The sequence below is a fragment of the Aphis gossypii genome, chromosome 1 (genome assembly GCF_020184175.1).
Source record: "Aphis gossypii isolate Hap1 chromosome 1, ASM2018417v2, whole genome shotgun sequence".
Classification (NCBI taxonomy): Eukaryota; Metazoa; Arthropoda; class Insecta; order Hemiptera; family Aphididae; genus Aphis; species Aphis gossypii.
Window position 1 is genome coordinate 41,410,352 of NC_065530.1, and position 22,983 is coordinate 41,433,334.

General features: G+C 26.6%; 1 protein-coding gene across 1 annotated transcript; it reads left to right on the plus strand.

Annotated features, from left to right (window-relative positions):
- Positions 1 to 379: 379 nt before the first annotated feature.
- Positions 380 to 7,023, plus strand: LOC114123383 (general odorant-binding protein 28a). The gene is made up of 7 exons (XM_027986330.2): positions 380 to 632; positions 1,468 to 1,549; positions 4,770 to 4,822; positions 4,911 to 4,946; positions 5,066 to 5,183; positions 6,142 to 6,212; positions 6,818 to 7,023. The coding sequence occupies exons 1-7, from the start codon at positions 582 to 584 to the stop codon at positions 6,890 to 6,892; spliced, it is 486 nt and encodes a 161-aa protein (XP_027842131.1). The 5' UTR covers positions 380 to 581; the 3' UTR covers positions 6,893 to 7,023.
- Positions 7,024 to 22,983: the final 15,960 nt, after the last annotated feature.

Sequence of the window (22,983 nt, forward strand, 5' to 3'; positions counted from 1 at the left end):
ATATATATATACATACAAATTGGTTTTTGGTTGTCACACTTTAAGATTTAAATGATATTTTCCGGTTTCCTTGATTCAATAACGATCTCCTTGACACATTTATGTATCGTGTAAAATTGTTAAAAACCATCAGAATAATATAATTATTATTATATTATTATATTAACGTTATAATAAAATGCTATAATTTAATTGGTTAATGATAATGACTTAGCATTTTATTTTGTCATTAAAACAATTATTGTTCTTGGAAACAATATAATATATATATACATATTCATAATGCCAATATCTGCTTGGAAGTGGAAATTCCGTCGATTTTAATTGTTATTACTCCTGTTTTCCCCTTTTCCTATTTATTATTACTATTTTATTTTTATTTAGTAGTATATAAACACTGAATTAAAGTAAAACGAATTATTCTGTCGTCAAACACTATACAATTACAGTCTTTGAAAAATCGCTCCGATTGCGTATAATCATTATAATAATTCATCGTGAACTCTTATATTAATAAACTTTATTAATTTATACTTTATTTATTATTTATTAATACACACGTTATTAAACCCAAAAAAAAAATGTTCGCTTTTAAAGTGGCGTGTCTGTGTTTGTCGGTCGCTGTCGTATTCGTAAGTTCAACACTATACTTTTATTGAACAGAATTTATATTATTGTACTATTGAATTATAAGTTATACATTATCGCTGGTCGTTGGACTACATACATTAAATTTATAATGTAAAATAATAACAATGCTTCGAATTTAAATTAATACAATAAATAATAGGAAATTTTTTTTTAAAGGAGATATTTTTATAAGATTAAAATCCGAGCTCTACAAAAAAAACCTTTAACTCAACAACTTGAATTATGTTGTTAATTTAATTTTAATTAATCAATACATTTTTATTACGAAATTTAAGTTTAATATTTAAATAAGATTCGTACTTCATGATTTTTTTTTATGTTTTGTTGAATAGTGCAAAAACAACAATAATAATCATTTTTATAAAATATCAAGATAAAATTGTGGTGAAAAAACAGATGATTTACTTTAAAATTTTAAATGTACTTGTAATCTACAAATTGTATAAATACTTAGATTAGCAACTTACTACACATGTAATGATGATGAGTCATATTATAAGTATATCGAATTCCGAAAAAATAGTTTGTGAAATTAGAGGTTAATATAATATAGTGACACTGTAGGTAAATAACGATAAACAGTGTAATTTGAAATGCATTTATATTTGACAAATAGATTTATTTTTATTTTTATGCTTAATCCTTAATAACTTATATAATATATCAAATAATAATAAGTTCTATATTATATTTGACTCATTTTTATCAAACTGGTGAATAATGAAAATAATTTTGTTTTAAATATAGCAATATTATTTTGTGTTATTGGATAGTCATATTGTAAACGCGATCGAACAATTTATTGTATGATTTTAGGGTGAAAATAATCAACAAAACTCAAACGATCGATCTGCCTCTATATTCCAGAGTTGCATATCGGAAACAAAGTTGTCCGGCGGTAATATTATTTATATTATTATATTTTTATCAGTATTTTTACGATTAATTTTTAGCAGAATTACACGAATATTATTCTATTGTCACATAAGATGAGCCCACGAAATTAAGTGAACAACACATTGATTGATTTACCAAGCAAACTCAACCCCAATTTCTGTCTTTAATTTATTAATTAATTAAAATTCTGATAGGTATTTTGGAATTTGTTAATATACTTTTCGAATATAATTTTAAATAGGTACGTATATTTTTATATTGTATAAAATATAGTGTTACGTTGCAATTGGCGATATCATTTTCTTTTTTAAATGAAAAGCAAATCTATTGTATATGTTTAAAAAGCTATTTTTAAGAATTATTATTTTTCTTATAAATAATATTGTGATACCTCAACTAATCGTTTCGATTTTGATTTGGATACATTTTCAAAAAAAAAAAAATCTCATTAACAATTTATTTACAGTAAAAATGGTATACAGTTCTAATTTAAATAAAAAGTTTGTTACGCCATATAATCTTTCTTGAATGGTTCAAAAAAACAGAATTTGAATAATTCCATTATTATAAAGCGAAAATTATTGAGAACCTATTAATGCATTTGGTAAATTCCTCCTAAATAATTTAATTTAACTATAATAATATAGTTAACTTCAGTCTTCAGTAAATTGACCATCTCGAATTCATCATTCTCTGGATTTTTAGAATCAACCAGCTGATTTTTTTTCAATATCTATTTAAATTTCAAAATAAAATGATAATAAATATGGTTACAATATTATATTGATAATAGGATCTATTATATTTCGTGTATACGCAATGTATTGCAGTTTAAATTTAATGTGCACGCATTACCACATCTGTATTTATTTCGTAAAATTAAAATAATCGATTAATATGAAATGTGTATGGTATTTTGTAAATTAATATAATATACACTAACTAGTAACTAGTTGTCTCCGTGCACTTCGTTTCCCGTACAAAATAATATATCCGTATTAAATTTGATTGCCTAATGCTATCATTAAGCGTAACGCTTATGAATATATACTACTTTTTTGTTTTTCTGATTTGATGTATAGATGATGATATTTCCCACTTATCAAATTCACATAGTCTCGTCCGGAGTTTCCTTGTGAAAATATTTTCAACCATTTAAAAACAGCGTTTAAAAATAAATTATATTTCGTTTGGTTGGCCTGTGTCAGTCTAAATATTTTTTTTTTTAAAGTATTCTTCAATATTTTATTAGTTATCTAATATTCCTTTGTGAACTGTATTGTACATTTTTATGATCAGGGTCTTAATATAAATACCTATAAAAATTGTTGCCAGTAAGTTATACTCGTGCACTTCGTTGCCTAAAATTACACTTCTAATGTGGTTCAATTCGTTTTATTTTATGCTTGTCGTTTACAGTCGACACGGCGTTCCTTTTATAGGTAGGTACCTTCGTGTGTGTATTTGCCGATTATCTTAAAAACGAATAACTTGTTTGTTAATTAACTTGTTATGAAAATGTGCTAAAAACTTTCTCTATAACCGAATTAAAGCACGATGCTACATTATTGTATTTCGGTTTTAGTGTACCTACCTATTAATTGACTGGCAAATTATTTATTTGCTTAATAGATTCTTATGATGATTATTTTAAAACTAACTGATAAAAATTAAGTTAACACAATATTGACAATTTTCTAGTTGCTCAATTTCGATAAGGAAAATATTTTTTACCAATTTGGATTTTATTTTTCTGGATAAATGGCACCACTAATATATTTATATGTTATTGCTCTTTATTCCGTGGACGGGAGTTAGTTTTTAAATTCATAAAACTATGTTTAAAACCAATCTGATCCCTAGTGTAATCTTCTATTTAAAAAAAAACAGATTACAATCGAATGAGTGATTAGTGGTACCCGAGATTATTGGCATCTAAGATTTACACAACGTATGTTATTTAATATATTATGGATGTCAACATTTCCTGGAACCCGATTTAATTTCCTAAAAAGCTGTATGATTGTTTAAAAAAAAGTATTAACAAAAAAAAAAAAAAAACTGTATGAATAAAAAATTATAACTTGTAAAACAGTTAGAAATATTTACATTTCTAAACGGTTGTATCAGTGTAGGTATAAGTTCTATTATACTTTAGAACCCATACTGTTGAATATTATTTTCACTCGTTCGTAAATCATGATTTCATGAATTTTATTTGTATTCATAAAGCAATTGAAAGTAAATTAGTTACATCTTACATACATATTTTGTACATGGTTTTATTATTTGTAAGCTATGCATATTATGCAATATTAAAATTAAAACTAATAAATACAATATAAACATTTATTATTGTACTAGTTAAACTGTGCAAAAATATAAGAGCACAAACGTTTTTTAAGAGTGTAGATTAAAAACATATATGTGTGTGCATTATTATTATTAATTTATAAGATCGAATAAAAATTATCTTAATTTTATAGCTTAATATAGAATATCATAATTCACAATATATAATATATTATATAATGCAGCAGTGAGTTATTACACATAATAGTGTAATAATAATAAGTTTAAAAATAATACTCATATAGATAATGTTCACCAACTTATTTTAATTAAACATAATTTTTTTTATATACCTAATATTATGCTTTTAGTAAATGGTAAATTTTCTTCGCTTTCCTATGAAAATTTATTTGTATCATTTAATATTGCTTTAGCTGTGGCTTGACAAAACTATATATAATAATACATCCATCAAAAACGAAAAAAACAAGTTTCTATAAATAGATACAAATTTTATTTAAAGTACCTAATTCCTTGTGGTTTTTTAATCGCTATAGCATATTATAATATTCGTATAGGAAATTTCTTCTTTTTTAATTTAAATGGTAAGCTATTATTTCCTTATCGTGGCAAGCACGATAACATATAACTAATTTCGTTTGAATTTGCAAACTATAATTTGGTGATCAATTTATCGAATATTAATATTCTAATATTCTATTGAATATGAATATTTTTTAATTTTTTAAATTAATTAATCATAAATTATAAAAATACATATATTTAAATATAAAAAATGTTTGTTATAAAATGTCTTCTGAAAATCCGATGCAGTTAATTTTAATAACTTCAACTGTTTTCGATATTTAATAAAAAAACATAATATATACCTAATATATTTAACATATTTTAATGATATTTACGTTTAGATGCACTCAAAGGGTTCCGGTCGATGAGTATACCAAAGACACAAGCCGAAAAAGTACGTAGTTTTGACGTATAAAATTATCATTTAATTATATTCAATAATTCAATAAGTTTCGGTGTAATTATTATTAATTTTGTTACAGTGTATGATGGGTTGTCTAATGAGAAAAGTCAACGTGGTAAGTGTTTATAATAATATAATTTTTAAACAATAATATTATGCTTACGAATAATACGCGAGGGAGCGAGGCCCTCAAAACAACATAACGTATTTAACGTGCAAAAAATTTATGTTAAGATTAACAAGGGAAAGTTTTCGGTTGAAGAGGCAACTAAAGTGGCACAAAAATACTACGGAACTAACGAATCGATGATGAAAAAGGCAAAGGATCTAATCGATGTTTGCGCAAAGAAAGGTATAGTGTATAATTATTAAGATATCGGTCCGTACATTTTTCGGTAGAATAATCTGCTTATAGTAGAAATACTCCTATACCAATAACCACGGGAAAATTATAAATTAAACATTTTGCATAGTAAAACATTGTGAACTCGAAGCGGTTTATGGTTAAATTGTTGATAATATTAATAATAAAACTTCAAGTCTTAAGTTTGAAAACATATTATGAAATATTTAATGTTTAAGTATGAAAATGGTACGTAGGCGATCTTTCTGAATTCAAAGCCTCTGGGATGTCTAACTACCTCTAAAATCACACACTTAATAAAAAAAAAAAGACTTACTAGTATTGAAATAATAGTATATTACAATAATTATCATAACATTTTGTAAACACCATTGTCTTCTTATGAGAAATGAAATTGATTACAATAAATACATATATTTTTTTTTTTATAAAATATTGAAAAATTCGTACTAAATTATACATTATTTTATACATTGTATTTTTAGTATACGATTTTTAAACTACTAACCAGTAACTACTATCATTATACAATATGCAAATTAAATACATATCATGATTACAATTATGATAAAAATAACCGTAAAATCACCAAAAATTCATATAAATATGAATAAAAATAACAAAGTATGCACTTAAAACTATCAATTTATTGATATTATATAAAAAATATTATTCATTATTTAGTTTTAATTTTTAATAAACAATTAGATAATAAACCTAACCTATTATAAAGGTATGCAAAACATAGTTAAAAAAACTTTTTCTATCAATCGAATTTTTTTGTCTACAATTTGCTCAACCAAAAACACGATAATGATATGTATACCTATAAAAACTAATACATCATACCTATCCTTACCCTATCCTTTATAAATGTCATAGTTATTTATTTTTTGACAGTGATTTCAATGTGTTTATTTGTTTCATATTATAACTATGATTTCAGCTCAATCGACGACTGAAGAGTGTGCGTTGGCCGGAATTGTGACTACTTGTATCGTGGAAGAAGCTCAAAAAGTAAGTCTGTACAGATACGTATAGATACGTTTTTTTCAGTTGAAATACATCGACATAATCGCTATATCAGAAATAATATTTTAATAGACATCAAATTACATTATAGACAAAAATAATTATCTCTATTATTACTACATTTAACCGTTTGACGATTTTCAATGATTTTCAATGATTATCTAATAGGTCTTATTCATGATATTTTATCATCTTATCGAGTTCAACGTGTAATTAAATTTAATTAACTTTTTTACTTTTATTTATTTTTATTATTTTGGTTATTTATGTGATAAACTTTTATTTTTTTAAATATAGATATACAATACAAAATACTTGTTTTTCAGCTAAAAAAGGGGGATCTATTAGATCTGTGGGTTTCGACACTCAACTCCCTTGATCATCCTTAATTCTGAATCTATCCCATACGGCATACACAAATTTGATATCTAAACGATTATGAATGCAAGTGAATGTGCGATTATCCTAGTTAGGTTAGGTAAAAGGACAGATTAATGGTTTCTCGACGACAAAAACGTATAATGTAGTTATGGCATTATCATGTTATTATATTATATTATTATGATTAATGTTTTCGCTTTTTGTTACAGGCTGGCTTAACTGGTGGACCTGGCAGCCGTTCCAAACGAACCGTTTCACCGAAATTCAGACACAGCATCGTATAAACTATTTACGTCGTTCCTATGATTATTTAAACGCTATACGCCTAAAACTACTAAGCTAATTAATTTTATACCAAATAATCTTGTGCATGTTTACTTGGCCGTCAATAAATATATTATTTAAATTATCATAATGTCTAGATTTCTTTGTACTCCCTGTAATCTTCTTATAATATATGTCAGCTTTATCGAAAAATTGTACAGGTGCTCACTTAAAAAAACCAATACAGACAGACAATACCCCTATCAATATTTTAAGTTGAATTAATTTTATTTGAGTTTTTGTTGTATGATTGTCTGTAACAAAAAAAAACCAGTACCTATAAATAAATTTATTTAAGAATGCTGTTCAAAATTAAAATTTTGATTTTTCTTCCTTAATAGTACAATATTCTAAATGAGAACAAACAAGTGAGGAAATACAGTTTTCAAGGGAATACGATCCATAAATGAGCCAATGAGTTTAATAACGCCAAAATAATGCATACATTTATTTGAAAAAATGAGTGAAGAGAAAAATGTATTGTAGAATCGAAAATAGTGCTTAAATTCTTAAATTAATTGTGAAATAAACTTTATATAAGAATCAGAAATAGAATATTATCTAGCAATAATAAGTGTTCGCTGAGCAAGCTAATTTATAAAAAATAATAATAATAATAATAACTGCACAACGGCGGTGTGTGTATAGTATATCGAAGCAGGAGTTGCCCATTTAAACTATGTAATATGCAGACAAAATTGTTAAACGATACAACTAATTTTCTAATACACCAATTACCTCCTAGTAAACTGCAAAACATTAAACATAATATTGTGTATAATGTGCTCTTGCAAAAATTATTAAAATTGTACGTTTAGAAATTAAGTTATCAATGAAAATGTGTGAAATTTTAATGAAAATTTATATTAAATACAGAATCATAGAAATCACGGCATCCGTTTTTAGCGTCGTCATTGCCATAGATAATAATAATTTTTTACTATTATTATTATTTGAATTGATGATAAAAATTAGTGATATCACAACAAAAACCTTTCGTAAACTACGTGTAAAATAGCTAAGTAAAAAAAAATATAAGAGTTAGAAATAGAATATTATTGATAGTTAATTTGATTTTTTATAAGATAAATGCGCATTAATTCACATATATTAACATTAAAAAAAAACAATTCTTTCTACACCACGGAAGTAAGTTATCTTCCGTGTTATAATCTTTGACACATGTTTTTTTTTTAATCTGGCCACAAAATCGAGTAACTACGAAACAATAAATACAATTTATTGACACTGTATTGGGTATAAGTACCGGTCCGTTTGCCGAAAATGATCAGTCTCCTTCGATAACTCAAGCCTTCAACATCTAGAAGAAAAAAAACAGCAAGAAGGATCGCAGTTGAAGAAACGAATAGTTGCTACGACGATCAGACCAGTGACAAGTACCGGCGCCGAAGACAAACAACCAACTGCCACCACACCATTTCCACCGATGACGCATTGTGGGCTGCCTACTTCACCGACTGACGGCAACCAACCGGCGAGCACCACTCAGGGTTAGTAAATCGACTATCGGTACGATCCTGGCCAGACGTTCGTGGTCCGACGAACACCCTCGATGTGCCGTCGAAGAGTGCCGCAGTCACCGTGAAACAGGCATCCACGGTGCGTCCGACAACTCTGCAGTGAAGCCGACTTAAAAGAATAGTTACTACGAGATCAGACCAGCGACAAGTAGCCAGCGCCGCAGACAAGGTAAGTATAAGTGGAATATGGCTCCTGGCGATACCACTATAAAAAAAACGCGCCTATGCTAATACCCCTAGGGTGGTGTGGAAATTTAGCAGTCCAAAATCACCCGTCATCAATAATTATTGAATGACGATTATAATGTGGATCGACAAAAAATAATTAAACAACACAATTAGTTTTAATATTAATAAGTAATATTTAAAAAACCATAAGTTTTATGGTTTATGAACTTGAATTATAAATATTAAATTTAGAATTACATCGAAGTTCTAATGGAAGTTTTTTTAATGAAATTCTACTTAGATCGTAATAGATTTACTGAAATTATTGTAAATAATATTTTATATATATTATATAAAAAAATATATTTAAATATACAATATAATTATTCAAACAAAGTAAGCTAAGTGTTCTCAACAGGTGGCTTTTTATGCACCATTTCATGTTCTACCAATTATTATTCTGACCACGTATTGTGCATAAAACTGTACAGATTGTTTATTTCTAATAAAAACAAAAAAATATATAAAATATTACCTATTGTATTATTATGTTATATGAATAATTTTTTTATTGCTTAACATTATTTTTGTTAAAACATTATTACATTTTTTTTTAGGAAATTTTTAAATATTTTCTGTTATCAATTGTTATAGTTTAACTAGTGTGATTATTTGAAAAAAAATATTATTTGAAATTAGTAATAAAAGTACTTTTCTAAGAGTTAAGAAAAAATGTACTTATCATTCGTACTTAACCCAATAACAATCAGCTATAAGTATGGTGACATCTTATCCACGTGTAATAATAATAATAGGTATTTAACCACTCACGATTATGTGATTCTGATTCAGGATTGTGAAAAAATTAATTAAACCTAACGAAGATATAAAATAAAATCCGTTCGTCGATACCTGCAGTATAATTATTAATTACCCTAGTTTTAATTATCATGCCTGTTTTTTTTTCCATTTGTTTTTTTATTTATCGTTTGCTATTATTTTGCTACTATCGTAAAACATACGCAGGTATACTGCATTATTATCCTGCAGCAGACCGTTTCTTCGTAACATTCATTATTGGAATACAATATATCATAAAATAAACACACACAAACTCCATATAATTACGTCAACGGCAGAGAGGGTTTTCAAACTCGCATTACTGTGTGTATCATTTACCATCGTTATTATAATATTTATAGTTATCTGTAGGCTGTAGCAGTATAATACGCGCTACGATGATATTATAAATTTGATGTATCGATACGTATTTAAACGATACACGTGCAAAATAATTATAATAAAATGTGGTTTACGAATAATACACGGATTAAATGATTAAGTACATCATCCAGTTACGTAGCCACAGGCTGTAATTAAGGGGGGTGAGGGAGATACAAGTTTCCACTGTGGGGCTACAACAAACCAGTACCATCGCACGATTGACAAGAATGCATTCACTTAGCAACAAATCTCGGCTAAACCGTTTAACTCCTCTTCAAAATCTATCCCAAAATATAGTAAATACCTTATACGAGGAAAATGCATAACTAGAATAAATACCATTGGCAAAGACACAGTACTTTATTGATAAATATATCTATAAACAACTAATATAATCATCACTCATGACATTATACTAAAACATCTTTTATCGAACTCGAAATTTAAACTAACAACACGGCAATTATGACTTCCAACAAATCCATAGTTTGTAATATGATTAAAAAACACCTTAACATTATTTACCTATCAATAAAGCGTCGGAAAATCAGAATAAATCATTGAATATCAAAATTATAATACGAAGAATTAAATTAAAAATATAAGTAAACATCGAGGCGTGTGTATCAGTCAGTAGTTACTATGAAAACGATAATTTTCATTAAACGTGCAAATCATTTAATTAAAACTAATCTGTTTCGATAAATAATAATTATTGTTTCATAAAAACTAAAAATCTTAATGCAAACTGACAATGGATAAATGTTCAATTCTAGACAATTTTAAAATTTACTCCGATTAAATTATTAAAATATTATTAAAAGTACAATATGATAATAATTATGATTCTTTTGTAAGAGTAAATCAATTAATCAATTAACATTTAACACTCATTAATGCGTGTTTTATTTGATGAAAATTAAATTACATAAATCAAAAAACGATGAACTACAAACGACATGTAAAAAATGTGTAAAATAATGTATACAAAAAAAAAAACAATAGGAAAGTTTAAAATTTATTTCATATGATTATAAATAGCTAGTATATTTTTTCGTTTAAAGTTCATAGTATTATATTTAAAAAAAACAGCTTTATGATTGAGAAAAATTAACTGTAAAAATAGAACGTAGATATAGCGTCCTTTGATCGAATTTTGAGTTAACGGTTATTTTCAGTAGAACAATTTTATTACATATTGTTACATCGGTAGATGGCACTACCAATACGACTATAATATAGTACATATAATAGATTAAATTGTCTGGTAAGTACCTACCCCAGTGTTGTAGAGCATTCCATAAATTATTATGTTATAATATTATTATAGATCGCTTATAATAATATGTTTAAGAGGGGACAATATAGTCGTCATTAAAAAAAAAAAAATTATGGTACCTATTTAGAAATAAAACTTTCGACTTAACTATTATTATAGGACTTGCCACTTTGTTATTTGGTTAGAAGGATTTTAATTTTTATAACAAGTTTGATTCTTTAAAATCTACGCACTGAGTTAAAATTGAATTGATTTTTAATATTCTATAATAATGTTTATATTATTTTATAAAAAAATTAAAATGTAGTAAATAAGAATACCATTATTAAGACCATTGATATTTGAGTTAAATAAACAAATATTCAAATTATAATAAACTCGTTGACAAAGTAGAATCACCTTTAAAAATTTAGAATCCATTTCTTATTATGGTTTCACATTATGAACATGTTTAACATATATAGATTAAGTTCACATCAAGTTTAGATCTAAGACACATAATATAATATCTTACATTCTTAATTATTCTGTTTATTAATGCGGTTTCTTTTTATTTTGATCTATGTAAGTAAAACAATTAATTACGTCTTAAGCGAGAGTATATAAATTACAAATAATAGTTTATACTTAACCGTTGCTTATCAATAATACAACTTAAATATTTTAGTTTAGTATTTACTATTTATCGTTCGGGACAAGGGCTTTGCTGATTTTGTATCTTATACTCCAATGTAGCGTGTTCGGCCTCTGCACGTAAATACAATTAAACCAACAAGAATTTGTATAGGTATCGTTGCGTGTTTAGGTATGGTATAATAAGAATTAACATAAAATGTATAATTTATTAATACGGTGATATATTTTATTCTGTACACTTGTAATCTATATGTATAATCCACGACATGGATAAAATCTACATCGAAATTCGTGAATAACCGTTACTACAAAATATAGTTCACAAGCTCTCTACTAAATCACAGTAATGCTATAATACATAAAAGAATCGATCTTATAATATGTAAGTAATATGTGTGTAATATATTATATAGCCAACAGACAAAATGTTCTAAAATATTTCTTGTTCGTGTATAAAAAATTACATTCAGATAATGAATATTGTTGGAAATTACTGACAACAACGATGCCTACCGATTGTTATTTAATCGGAACCCATATCATAATTCATAATGTCGCTGTAGGTAACTATCGACCGTCTATCGAGTTATTAGCTTGTCGAATACCATAAACAATTAATAAAAATTTAAATACAGTGAAACTTCTATTTAACTAAGTCTCATGGGGAGCCAAAAAAAAAAAAAAAAAAAATCCTATTATAGAAGAATTTGTTAAATAGAATTAACACATAATATTAACAATAAAGGTCACCAAAAATAATTCATCAAATAGAAAATTTTGTTTAATGGAAGTACGTTATATTATAGAAGTTTCACTGTATGTATTTAAAATGTTTATTAGGTATATTATAAACCCGGTATTTACTTGTCAGTGTGCCTAATATAGAATGGTATCAAGTTCAGTAGTTTTTTCAATATTTTTATGTATTTATAATATTCCTTCTTTAGCTTCAACTTTTACAATATCCACTACATCTTTCATAATCGTGGTTAGTAATTTAACGAGCTGTATTTTTCTGGACTAATTTAACCGACGATCGACCACTACATTTTTTTTTGTATAACACACTACGCTCTTCTAAACACTTTAATTTTCGTTATTTTTGTCGATATATCTTTTTTTTTTATTTGTATTACCTATATTTTATGAGAAGTCTTTGTTGTAACATTTTTACCACAACACTTGGACTGTACGTGTATCGAGATCCAGTGATATAGTTATTGGAGATTCTTTACAGTTTACACTCATATAATTTTTATTGTTTACGCGGAGTACTGTAACATAGTTCAATTTACTTGATAATGTTGTATTATGGATTTCGTTAATTTGTATTGCTACCGAAGTAGGTACCTCTCTATATTTTCGTAATTATGACGGTTAGTGTAATCTTTTAAATAATAATAACAAAAATGAATAACAAAGTTAACCTGGTCTACTCCGTACACCAACGTCGCGTTCACACGTCCAACAAAACAACGAGGCATTCACCCTTGCCAATTTTCGCTACACGCGCCAAGCACATTTCGTGCAGTATAACATAATATAATATACATTGTCGACCTCGGTCTGTTAAAATATTAAACCAAGTGACCCGGAATCGTCTCGACGAGAGGTCACGGAAAAGAAATAAGAATTCTTCGTGTTATATAAAACACGCGATTTTTTCGTTTTTAATTCAGTTTTAGTATTAACCAAGACCGTATTCAGAAGGTAAAGCACGGGTGCCAGATTTCCGGGGCTGGCAAAATATTTAGGTTAAATAAGTTTAAAAATGATTAAGAAGAAAATAAATAATTATAATAATAATAATAATAATATTTTCGTAAAAAAAATATTTGTAAAAAATATTATATATAGCTATATTATTATCGTTTATTTAACAAAATATTTTAATGGTTATTTTTAGTACACTTCTACAATCTATTAATATTGATAATAAAATGATAAAATACTAAAATGGATAATGTAGAAGTAGTTAGTTTTACATGGTCATATACTATGCAAGTACATTATTATATTATGTTGTTTGTTTTAGTATAACTCAATATTCATTATTTATAAGTCACATATTATGTTTAATTTAATTATAATATGGTTTTAATATTTTATACATTTTAGATTTTATCATAAAAATATTATACAGATTATATATCTAAGAAAATAATGTTAAAAAATCAATATACCTAGGCGTTAATTGGTTATGAAACCAATGATACCTGTTTTCACAAAAAATTAAATATTCTCAGTTCCGCCACAGAAGTTATGGAAATCAAAAATTAAATTTTTTAGACACTGTAAAAATATACTTATTATTACGCGCAAATTTTCATTAAATGGAAAACTTTTTTAAAATTTGAAACAAAAACGCGATTCTTATAATTTCAGTATAAGTAAATAATTTTTGATTAGTTATACCTAATATAATTTTTTAATAATAATACTTACTTATGATTTGTATGATTCAGGTAATTTGTTATGAATATACCTATTATACTTTGACTACTTTATTGATACATACCTTGAAGTTTCAGTTTTTAAAAAACTCAAAGGTCTTTATAAATATGTTGAACAAAAATTTTATTTAGGTACCTACTAGATATAAAATAATATAATATACAATACACATTAATGAAGGCGTACTTAAAACGTTTAATTATTTATATTATATAATTTTATAATAATTAAATGGATTGATAGTGATCTAACTTCGTCTTGTGTGTTTTCAAATAAACCTTTTGATTTAATCTACTATTATAGGCAGGATCATATTACAGAGAAATTATCGCTGCTTCTTTTAAACCGGTAGTCTGCAGTAGCCAGTGATGGTCTGAAAGGCGATATTTTGACAGCGTTTATTATGTCGATGTTAGACTTACTGATATAACTATAAAATTGAATGTAATAAGTCCAAATTAGATTTATAATAGCTACAAATGGATTTTAATATAATACATTTTTTTTTAATTTTTGTACTATCACATAAATCCCAAAAAAAATTATTAAAAAGAAACGTCTTTTCAAAAAGAAATGGATTTGCCTTAAATACTATTATTAATATTATTACATTGCACGTACACATTTCAAAACATTTAAACCTCAAACATTTTATCATCAATTTTAATCTCTTTTTTTGTTGTTTTAAACAGCTTTTTGTGCTCCTTTAAGGGTCAACACTATCCATAACCCTAGCCAGGGATATAATTGGTCGGTTGAATATACTCGAGATTTATAAATTTATGAAGATAAACATGTCATATTTTTTATTTTCATAAAATACGAGCTATAAGATAACCTATATTATATACTAATAAGTTCTAATAAACCTCCAAACCCTATATTAATTAAATAAATGTTCAAAGATATGAAAAAATATATACATTATACCTCAATTAATTAAGACCGATCGAAACATTTTGAAACTTCTCGGATTTCGTCATAGGTCAATTACATAATATAATATATTTACAGAGATTTACGCAGGATTTTAATTTTAATTTAGAATTGCACATTCCATTTATACCAGCCACAAGACAGAAACCAAAACTCAAAAGTTTAGAAATTTAACAACTTTTATTTTTTTTTCCAGATTCTAATTGTGTATAATTCCCAAAAAAGGGGATAGGGCACGATAACATAAAGAATCCACGTTAAATTATCACAGCAAAAACATTACAATAATTATATCACGAAAACAACAATTTTGTAATAATAATAATATCGCTGTTATATTAAAAATTATGATTCTTAAATAGTCCTAATTAATACATTAATATAATATAAATAATAATTCAACAATGGTATGAAAATTATGAGCAACTCCACGTAAGTAGTAGTCAATTGTAATTTTTTGGTAGCTTATCATGTAACTATTTTTAGTTTAACAGCAGATACTTTGTATTTGTTTTTCTTATGTGGTTTAAATTATGCAGTATATTGTTAAATTTTTAAACGATTTAAACTTTTTTATATTCTTAAACTTTAAAGCATTTATAAATGTCCTGATTGAAAGTTGAATGGAACTTGGCATAGGATTGAAACAATTATGCCAACCTTCAACAAAATTATTTGTTCAAGGAATTTCATGTTAAGTCATTAAATAACCATTCAAACGTTTATTGAAAATAAAGAAGCTCTAACTGTAGAATGTATGACATGGTCTTCTAATTCAAGTATCCTCAACAAATAAAATGCAATAATGTCAACGTTAGACATTTTTTACCTCGACGTTTTTACCACTATAATGTTACCACGATATTTTAACGTGACACCTAACGTAAATGACGACAATAACAATAATAGCTTGACGACTATATTATTAGGTAACCCTAAACGATATGATATTTCTAAGTGGTCTGTTAAAAAACAATATATTTTCCAGTTTATTTTTTTTATCTCTCATTAAATAAAAAGTTTCCGTAATATTTTTCACATTAACTTATATCCTTTTGAAAAAATAGTTGACTATGAGAACAATATTAAAAGGACTAACAGATGCTACACTCGTCTATACCTCACAAACATTTTCTGACAGTATTTTAATAATATTTTATTGAGTAACCACAGAATCTCATTTATCTTTGTTTTCAAATTTTTAGTAATTAACTAATAAATGATCACTACCAATTCTTAATCAATAATTCGTAGGTTCTACTATAATAGTTATCGATCCTCTGTAAATCAACTGATTCACATAACATTTCACCTAAATAACAGTAAATATTATAATATTATATTAATTACATGGCTTCTAGTTATATTCATTTGTATTTACTTTTAAGTGTATGAGGCTAGCGGGGGTGGATGAACGTCTAATTTTTTTTTGAATTCCTAGTAAATTCCCCCCCCCCCAAAAAAAAAATAGTAGGTTTAAGACTATAATGTACGAAGATATAACCTCAAACAAAAATTAATTAATTATAATTATAAATATCTACTTAAAATTTAATATTCTTTCTCAAAAAATATGTAAGGAATACTTTAATGGGTCAATGTATATTGCATCGTAGTTTCATTTTTTACATACATTTTGGTCTATTTCGTATACACTGTAAATTGTGGATGTATAAATTATGGCTAGTTATATTTTTAAAAATCAATACTTTCCTTTCAATTTTCAGAGTGAGGACTAGACATAATATTATTGTTTTAATATTGGTTTTTTTATTTATACTATAATAATATATTATATTTTTTATAAATAACTTCACTAATTAGTTATTAAGTGGTAAGTAAAAAATGTGCATGAATGTATTTTTTGAATTTGTTCTGTTCTCTGAATTTTCAAACTATTATAATATATTAATATGTATGACTTTGAATATTTTTTTTCTTTTTTTTTTAAGGTACCGAGATAGGAGTTTATTCAGCTTATGACCGTGACCTTTTTCAGGGATGCAATTTACCTACTCCACTCTAAATGTATGTAGTGTACTTATATACACTATATGACACTATACATTATATCATGTATGTAGTTATAGATACTATAATTAAGTATAATAATATTATTAATAGTTTCACGTTTCGATCAGAATAGATTTGCACAATTGGTAATTGAAATGTGACCAGATTATCAAAATTATCCTAGACGAAATCATTGATGTAAAGTGTATGAAATATAAAATAGGTTTTTTAGTACCTACATATTATTATATATTTTATCGAATATATCTAAACATTATTATAGAATAGTAATAGTGTTTAAATGCCATATATATTAGTTGTAGTAAGATATTTAATTTATTTTAGGTAGATAGCTGTTCAATGTTCATATTATATAAACTCGTCAATGTAGTTTATGTTTTGGATCACAGCATTAAAGGAAACTTGGTTAGTGAGAGTTCGAACTCTGCATTCACCGCTATTGACAACGATAAATACATATCCCTGATTCTCTAAGATAAAAATCCTAAATACGTCACCTATAATAATATTATTTTATTAAAACCGTTTTCGTTATCGTTGTCGTGAAATATGACGAACGTACATTATGCATAGTGTTCATAATATATGATTAAACTACGCATAACCACGCGTTATAATGTTTAATAATATTATTATAGTACGGTGATTGGCAGTTCTGATTTTTTTCTTATTTAATTAAATTATAATTATTAGAATTTCCATTAACAATATACCCACGCATGTAGAATATAACATAATATCATTATGACAATATACGTATTCTGTATGAACGAAGCGACGCTGTGATTGACAACTGCGCTAGACAGGTCTGGGGAAAACGATGAAAGCAATGTTCGGTTTGGTTGTTTTACACTGTATATGTATAATATATATAGTTGACTCGAATCGACGTAAATTTAAATAATGATGAAAATTCTCCGTCGACGTCATAACATAATATATTTATTATTATCACCAGCAAAAACATAATAATATTATTTTGTAATTATTATAATTTTCGCAATAATGGCATAATGTATACACGTTTTACGAAACATAATATAATAATAATCATACCTATATTTAAGCTAATAATTACTCTAACGACTAGGTGCTTTTTATATAATTAAAAATAAATATTTTTACATAATAGAAGTTATTATTTGGAAATCAGCGTATATTATGCATTTATCCTTCCTTCTCATCCCAACATAGCAAATATCCTGGAGAGTTCTATTTATGTATAACTACGAAATGATTTAATCAACCTGCATCCTTGTATTCTGCATTGTAATTAGATGTATAATAAAAAACATCTAAAAAAAAAAAATTCAAAGAATAATAATTTAAATATTGTTATTTTATTAACTACGTATAATAGATCTGGATCTACCACCGTCCACTTCCTCCTCACAACTAGTGTATTGTTCATTATAATATATATTATATTTAATACAATGACGGGTAATTTTTTGCATTGAGTTTTCTTTCAATTACAAGACCCCACGGTCGGTTGACGTTCTGCGAAAATGCCTTAGGAGACTTAAGTCACGCACTCAATAATATACCACGGTGACGCAACTCTGCAATGTTTAAACATTTCATACTTACGTAACTGTATTCAATAAAGCCCGTAATATAACATTCACGAAATCCCAGAAGAGACCACAGCAGCCGTCGATATACATATTATATTACATTGTTGTTATTGCTATCTTCCTCATCACGCTTTGTGAATAACTGTATCGATAATTCGAACGAGTAGGTATGTACTCAACAGCCTACTCGCGTTTCGGGGAAATCTGATACCCACAGCTTGTACGTATCACTATCACAACATTTTTAAGAGATGTCTCAAGCAATCGGTATTTTTTATTAGTTCAGACCATATTTTCAAAAATTTAAATCGGATAATCGTTTATTTTATTCCACTTTCGTGTGGTATATCAGTTTTAACTATGGAGTACAAAAATTGTGTATCTAACTTGAAAAATGTTTTATAACTATCAATTTTTCTTTTCATTTTACCAATTAAAAACAATCATTTATAATACTATTATATCATTATTCGTTGTTGCATTGTTCTTGTGATTACCCGCTACATGATAGATACAGAGGGACTTTCGAAGTGAGTTTCAACTCCTCGACTTTCGACTACTAGACCTACCTAATGTGTTAATGATAAACCGTGTTCTCTGTAGTGAACTGAGCAAACAGCAAGACTTAAAACTATTTATCGTAGTGTTATTTCACTTGCTCAGAGCAAAATATTTGAAGATTAATGTCCCAAAAATATTCTACGGAAGGGGGACTAGTGAAGGGTAGGATATCACTCGAAATAATCATTTTCAATTGAAATATTAATAATCAAGATATTGCCATTATCACTCAATCAAAATAATCGAAATGTTCTGAAAGAAAAATCGAATAATATCTAGTGATGGGAATTATCAAATTAGTTATCATGACAATCGCTTGAAACCAAATTTTTAAATAATTCTATTCAATTGGTAAGAAATACAGATTATTTTTTACTATAGTAAACTTTTAGCTATTATACTTATTATGTCTACTGAATAATAGAAAACATTCGATGCGTTATAAATTTATTCAAACATTTTAATTGTTAATAAAATACTTTTATAAATATACCTACATAGATATATATGTATATATATATATATATATAGATAGAGTACTAATAATATTAATAAAATAAAAACTGAATTTAAAAGATATTCAAATTACTCCGTTGTTGACGAGTCGGAAATACGAAGACTCGAAGTCAACAACAATTTAATAATAATTCGATTATGATTTATGATAGTTAAAAGCAGTTTTCTCTCATTTCATGGATATCATTCAAAATAATTTTTATTCGATTTCAATTATATACATTTTGAGATCAAAAATTCCTTATTTTCAAAACAAACGAGATATTATTCAATTATAATATTATCATCTATTTTATTTCAATAATCGAAACATCCCGATTGTGCCCATTACTGTGTGGAACCATAAGCACTTACGGACTATTTGGTTGTTGCATTAATGAGACAGTAACATACTAAATTCTTAAGTGACGACCGCCGTTTCAACGTACAAATTAAAGAATTTCGTACTATTCGATTATACAATTTTAATAGAATTCATTAAGAACAATAATATAGTATTACCTAATCTACTGTAGGGTCTTGGCGATTAGTCGGTAGCGGTGGATACTTTGACTTCGATACATGCGAGTTTGTTTTTGGGCGGACTACACCTATACGCATTATCATGTCCCCAATAATAATCCAGAGGAGTTAATTATCGTTAACGAGTCTTAAAGTTTCTTACGGTAACAATGAGGTACAATTGCGTTATATTATTTTATACGTTTTATATTTGGAGTAAATATATATTTTGAATCTAAACATTGATAATCGTTAAGGCTATCAATAATTTATTTTAGTATGAATAATATTTAAGTAAATTCTAACATTTTTAATTCCGCGAAGATGGTGATTGATTATAATAGTATCAAACTAATATAATAATATTATTATTATTAGTATTATGTTACCAAATACATTCTAAAATTATGATTCACTTAATTACATATTACAATTTAAAAACGGATTTCATGGTTTTCCGAAATACAGCATTGAGCGCTTAATAGAAATTAATATACACCATGTCAATAAATGTATAAACAAACCGCTAAATAAATAAGTGGACTTTAAAATGTGAAATATAAGTTGATACTGAACATTTTCTGTTTTCTAAGCTATACAAAATAATACTGTAATGAAAAGATATACAACTGTTCAGTAAATAAATAAAATAAATAATATTATCATTACACAAATAAAAAAGTAGGAAAAGAGAAGAAGGTGAAATTTGCTCTTGAAGACGTTATTATTGTATTATATTTTATGTCTTAGGTTTCTGAAAATATCAAAATTCATAAAATTTACGTATATTTTACATTTATAATAAATATTATAAAATATAATATAGATCACGCCACGTACAAAAGATTGATCGGACAGAACTGCCACCGAGTCCCAAAACAGCCAAAACAAACTATCGTATTATAAATACGACGTAGTAAAGCGCACATAAAAATTCGTGTTGTTTAATGGCAATTATTTCGTGTTAGCGACTTCACGCACGGAACATTATTGTTGCTGTTGTTGTTAATATTATTTTTCTTAAGTATTTTCAGTGTTATTTTTTCATCGTTCAACTACTACTCATTCTTGCATTAATTCGGGTCTTACACCGACACGCAAACGTAAAACTTATTGTTTACGATTTTCTACGACTACGCACGACATAATACCTTTAACCGTGCAGTCTGCTGACCTTAAGGTAAACTTTTTGTTAGAAACATTTTACTATTTCAATGCGGTTTCGGTAGAAATCGTCATGCGTTTGGCGCAAGTCGATCAATACGCGTCTGTGAATATTTCATATGACCAGCGTTTGTATTATATGACTACATCATGACGTATTATATTAAAAAAGGTATATTATAATATTGTTATTATTTAATTAGGTTTCTGAATTATGAGTAGATATACAAAAATAATACTAAAAAGGTAAGAAAGTGGGTACTGCTCTGCCGTAGATTAGGAATCAAGTTGTGGGTCACTATTTTAGGTGTGTTAGATTTTTCATTAATTAATGATTATATCATTGTATACGAAAAACGATTCTGAGCGAAAACGGTCCATTAACCTATATCACCAAATGTTATGGTTTTTTGTTGTTATATTGTATATATATATATATTTAAGTCATTTATTTTATTGTTATAATAATTAATAATATTTATTTATACCATACTATATCAAATTATATAACATAAAGCTTAATATCTAATAATAGATTTTATATACCTATAAATGAAATATAATATTTTAAAATAAATCAAAAATATTATTGCATACCTATAGCAAAATAATTTATATATATTATAATATAAATTACATAATAGTTTAAGGGTCTGAACAGACGACAGGCAAAAGCCGGACGTTTGAATCTCACATGGGTTTGCCGGACGGGCTATCCGGCAATTTTGTATGTTAAATTTCGGGTCACCGGACGGAGATCGCCGGACGTGTGTTTACTCATATCATTTTATATATATTTTACTATAACGCGTAATAATTATCTTCCGGTGTTTTGCCGTCCGACTGCCGGATACCATCTAGCGTGGTAATTTAGCCGGACTGGTGAGTTCTGCGGTGAACTGACCGTTCGGCGAAAACCGTCAACGTCTGTTTACTCTAATCTAACTCAATGTAAATAAAGACCGTCCGATTTTTGCCGTCCGCCAAAAACCTGTCGTCTGTTCAGACCCTAAGTTTCCATGAGTGTTTTCAAATTATGATAAAATAATTAACACACCATATCGCTATTTATCGTTTAAATAAGTAATTTCGTCCAATTGAAACTTAAAATGTCTATAAATAATAATTGTCTAAACAATTTTTAGGTTTTATGATTTCAGTATGATGTATTTATTTAGAATCTTATGTAATATTTTAAAAACATAGATACAAAAAGAAAAGTTTTGATGAACTTTTAACCATAAAATAGCTTGCAATTTTTTATGATTATGACGAAATACATCAAAATTCTAACTTCAAATGTATATAAAAAATTATGACTGTTTTTTTTTTTTAATATATTTTTAAACAAATATATGAATAACTTTTGTAATATCTTGTATTAAACTTTCAAAATTTTTTTATTAAAATTGAAAATTTCCCATGCCTATAAATAACTCAAAAATAGTTGAAACATTTTG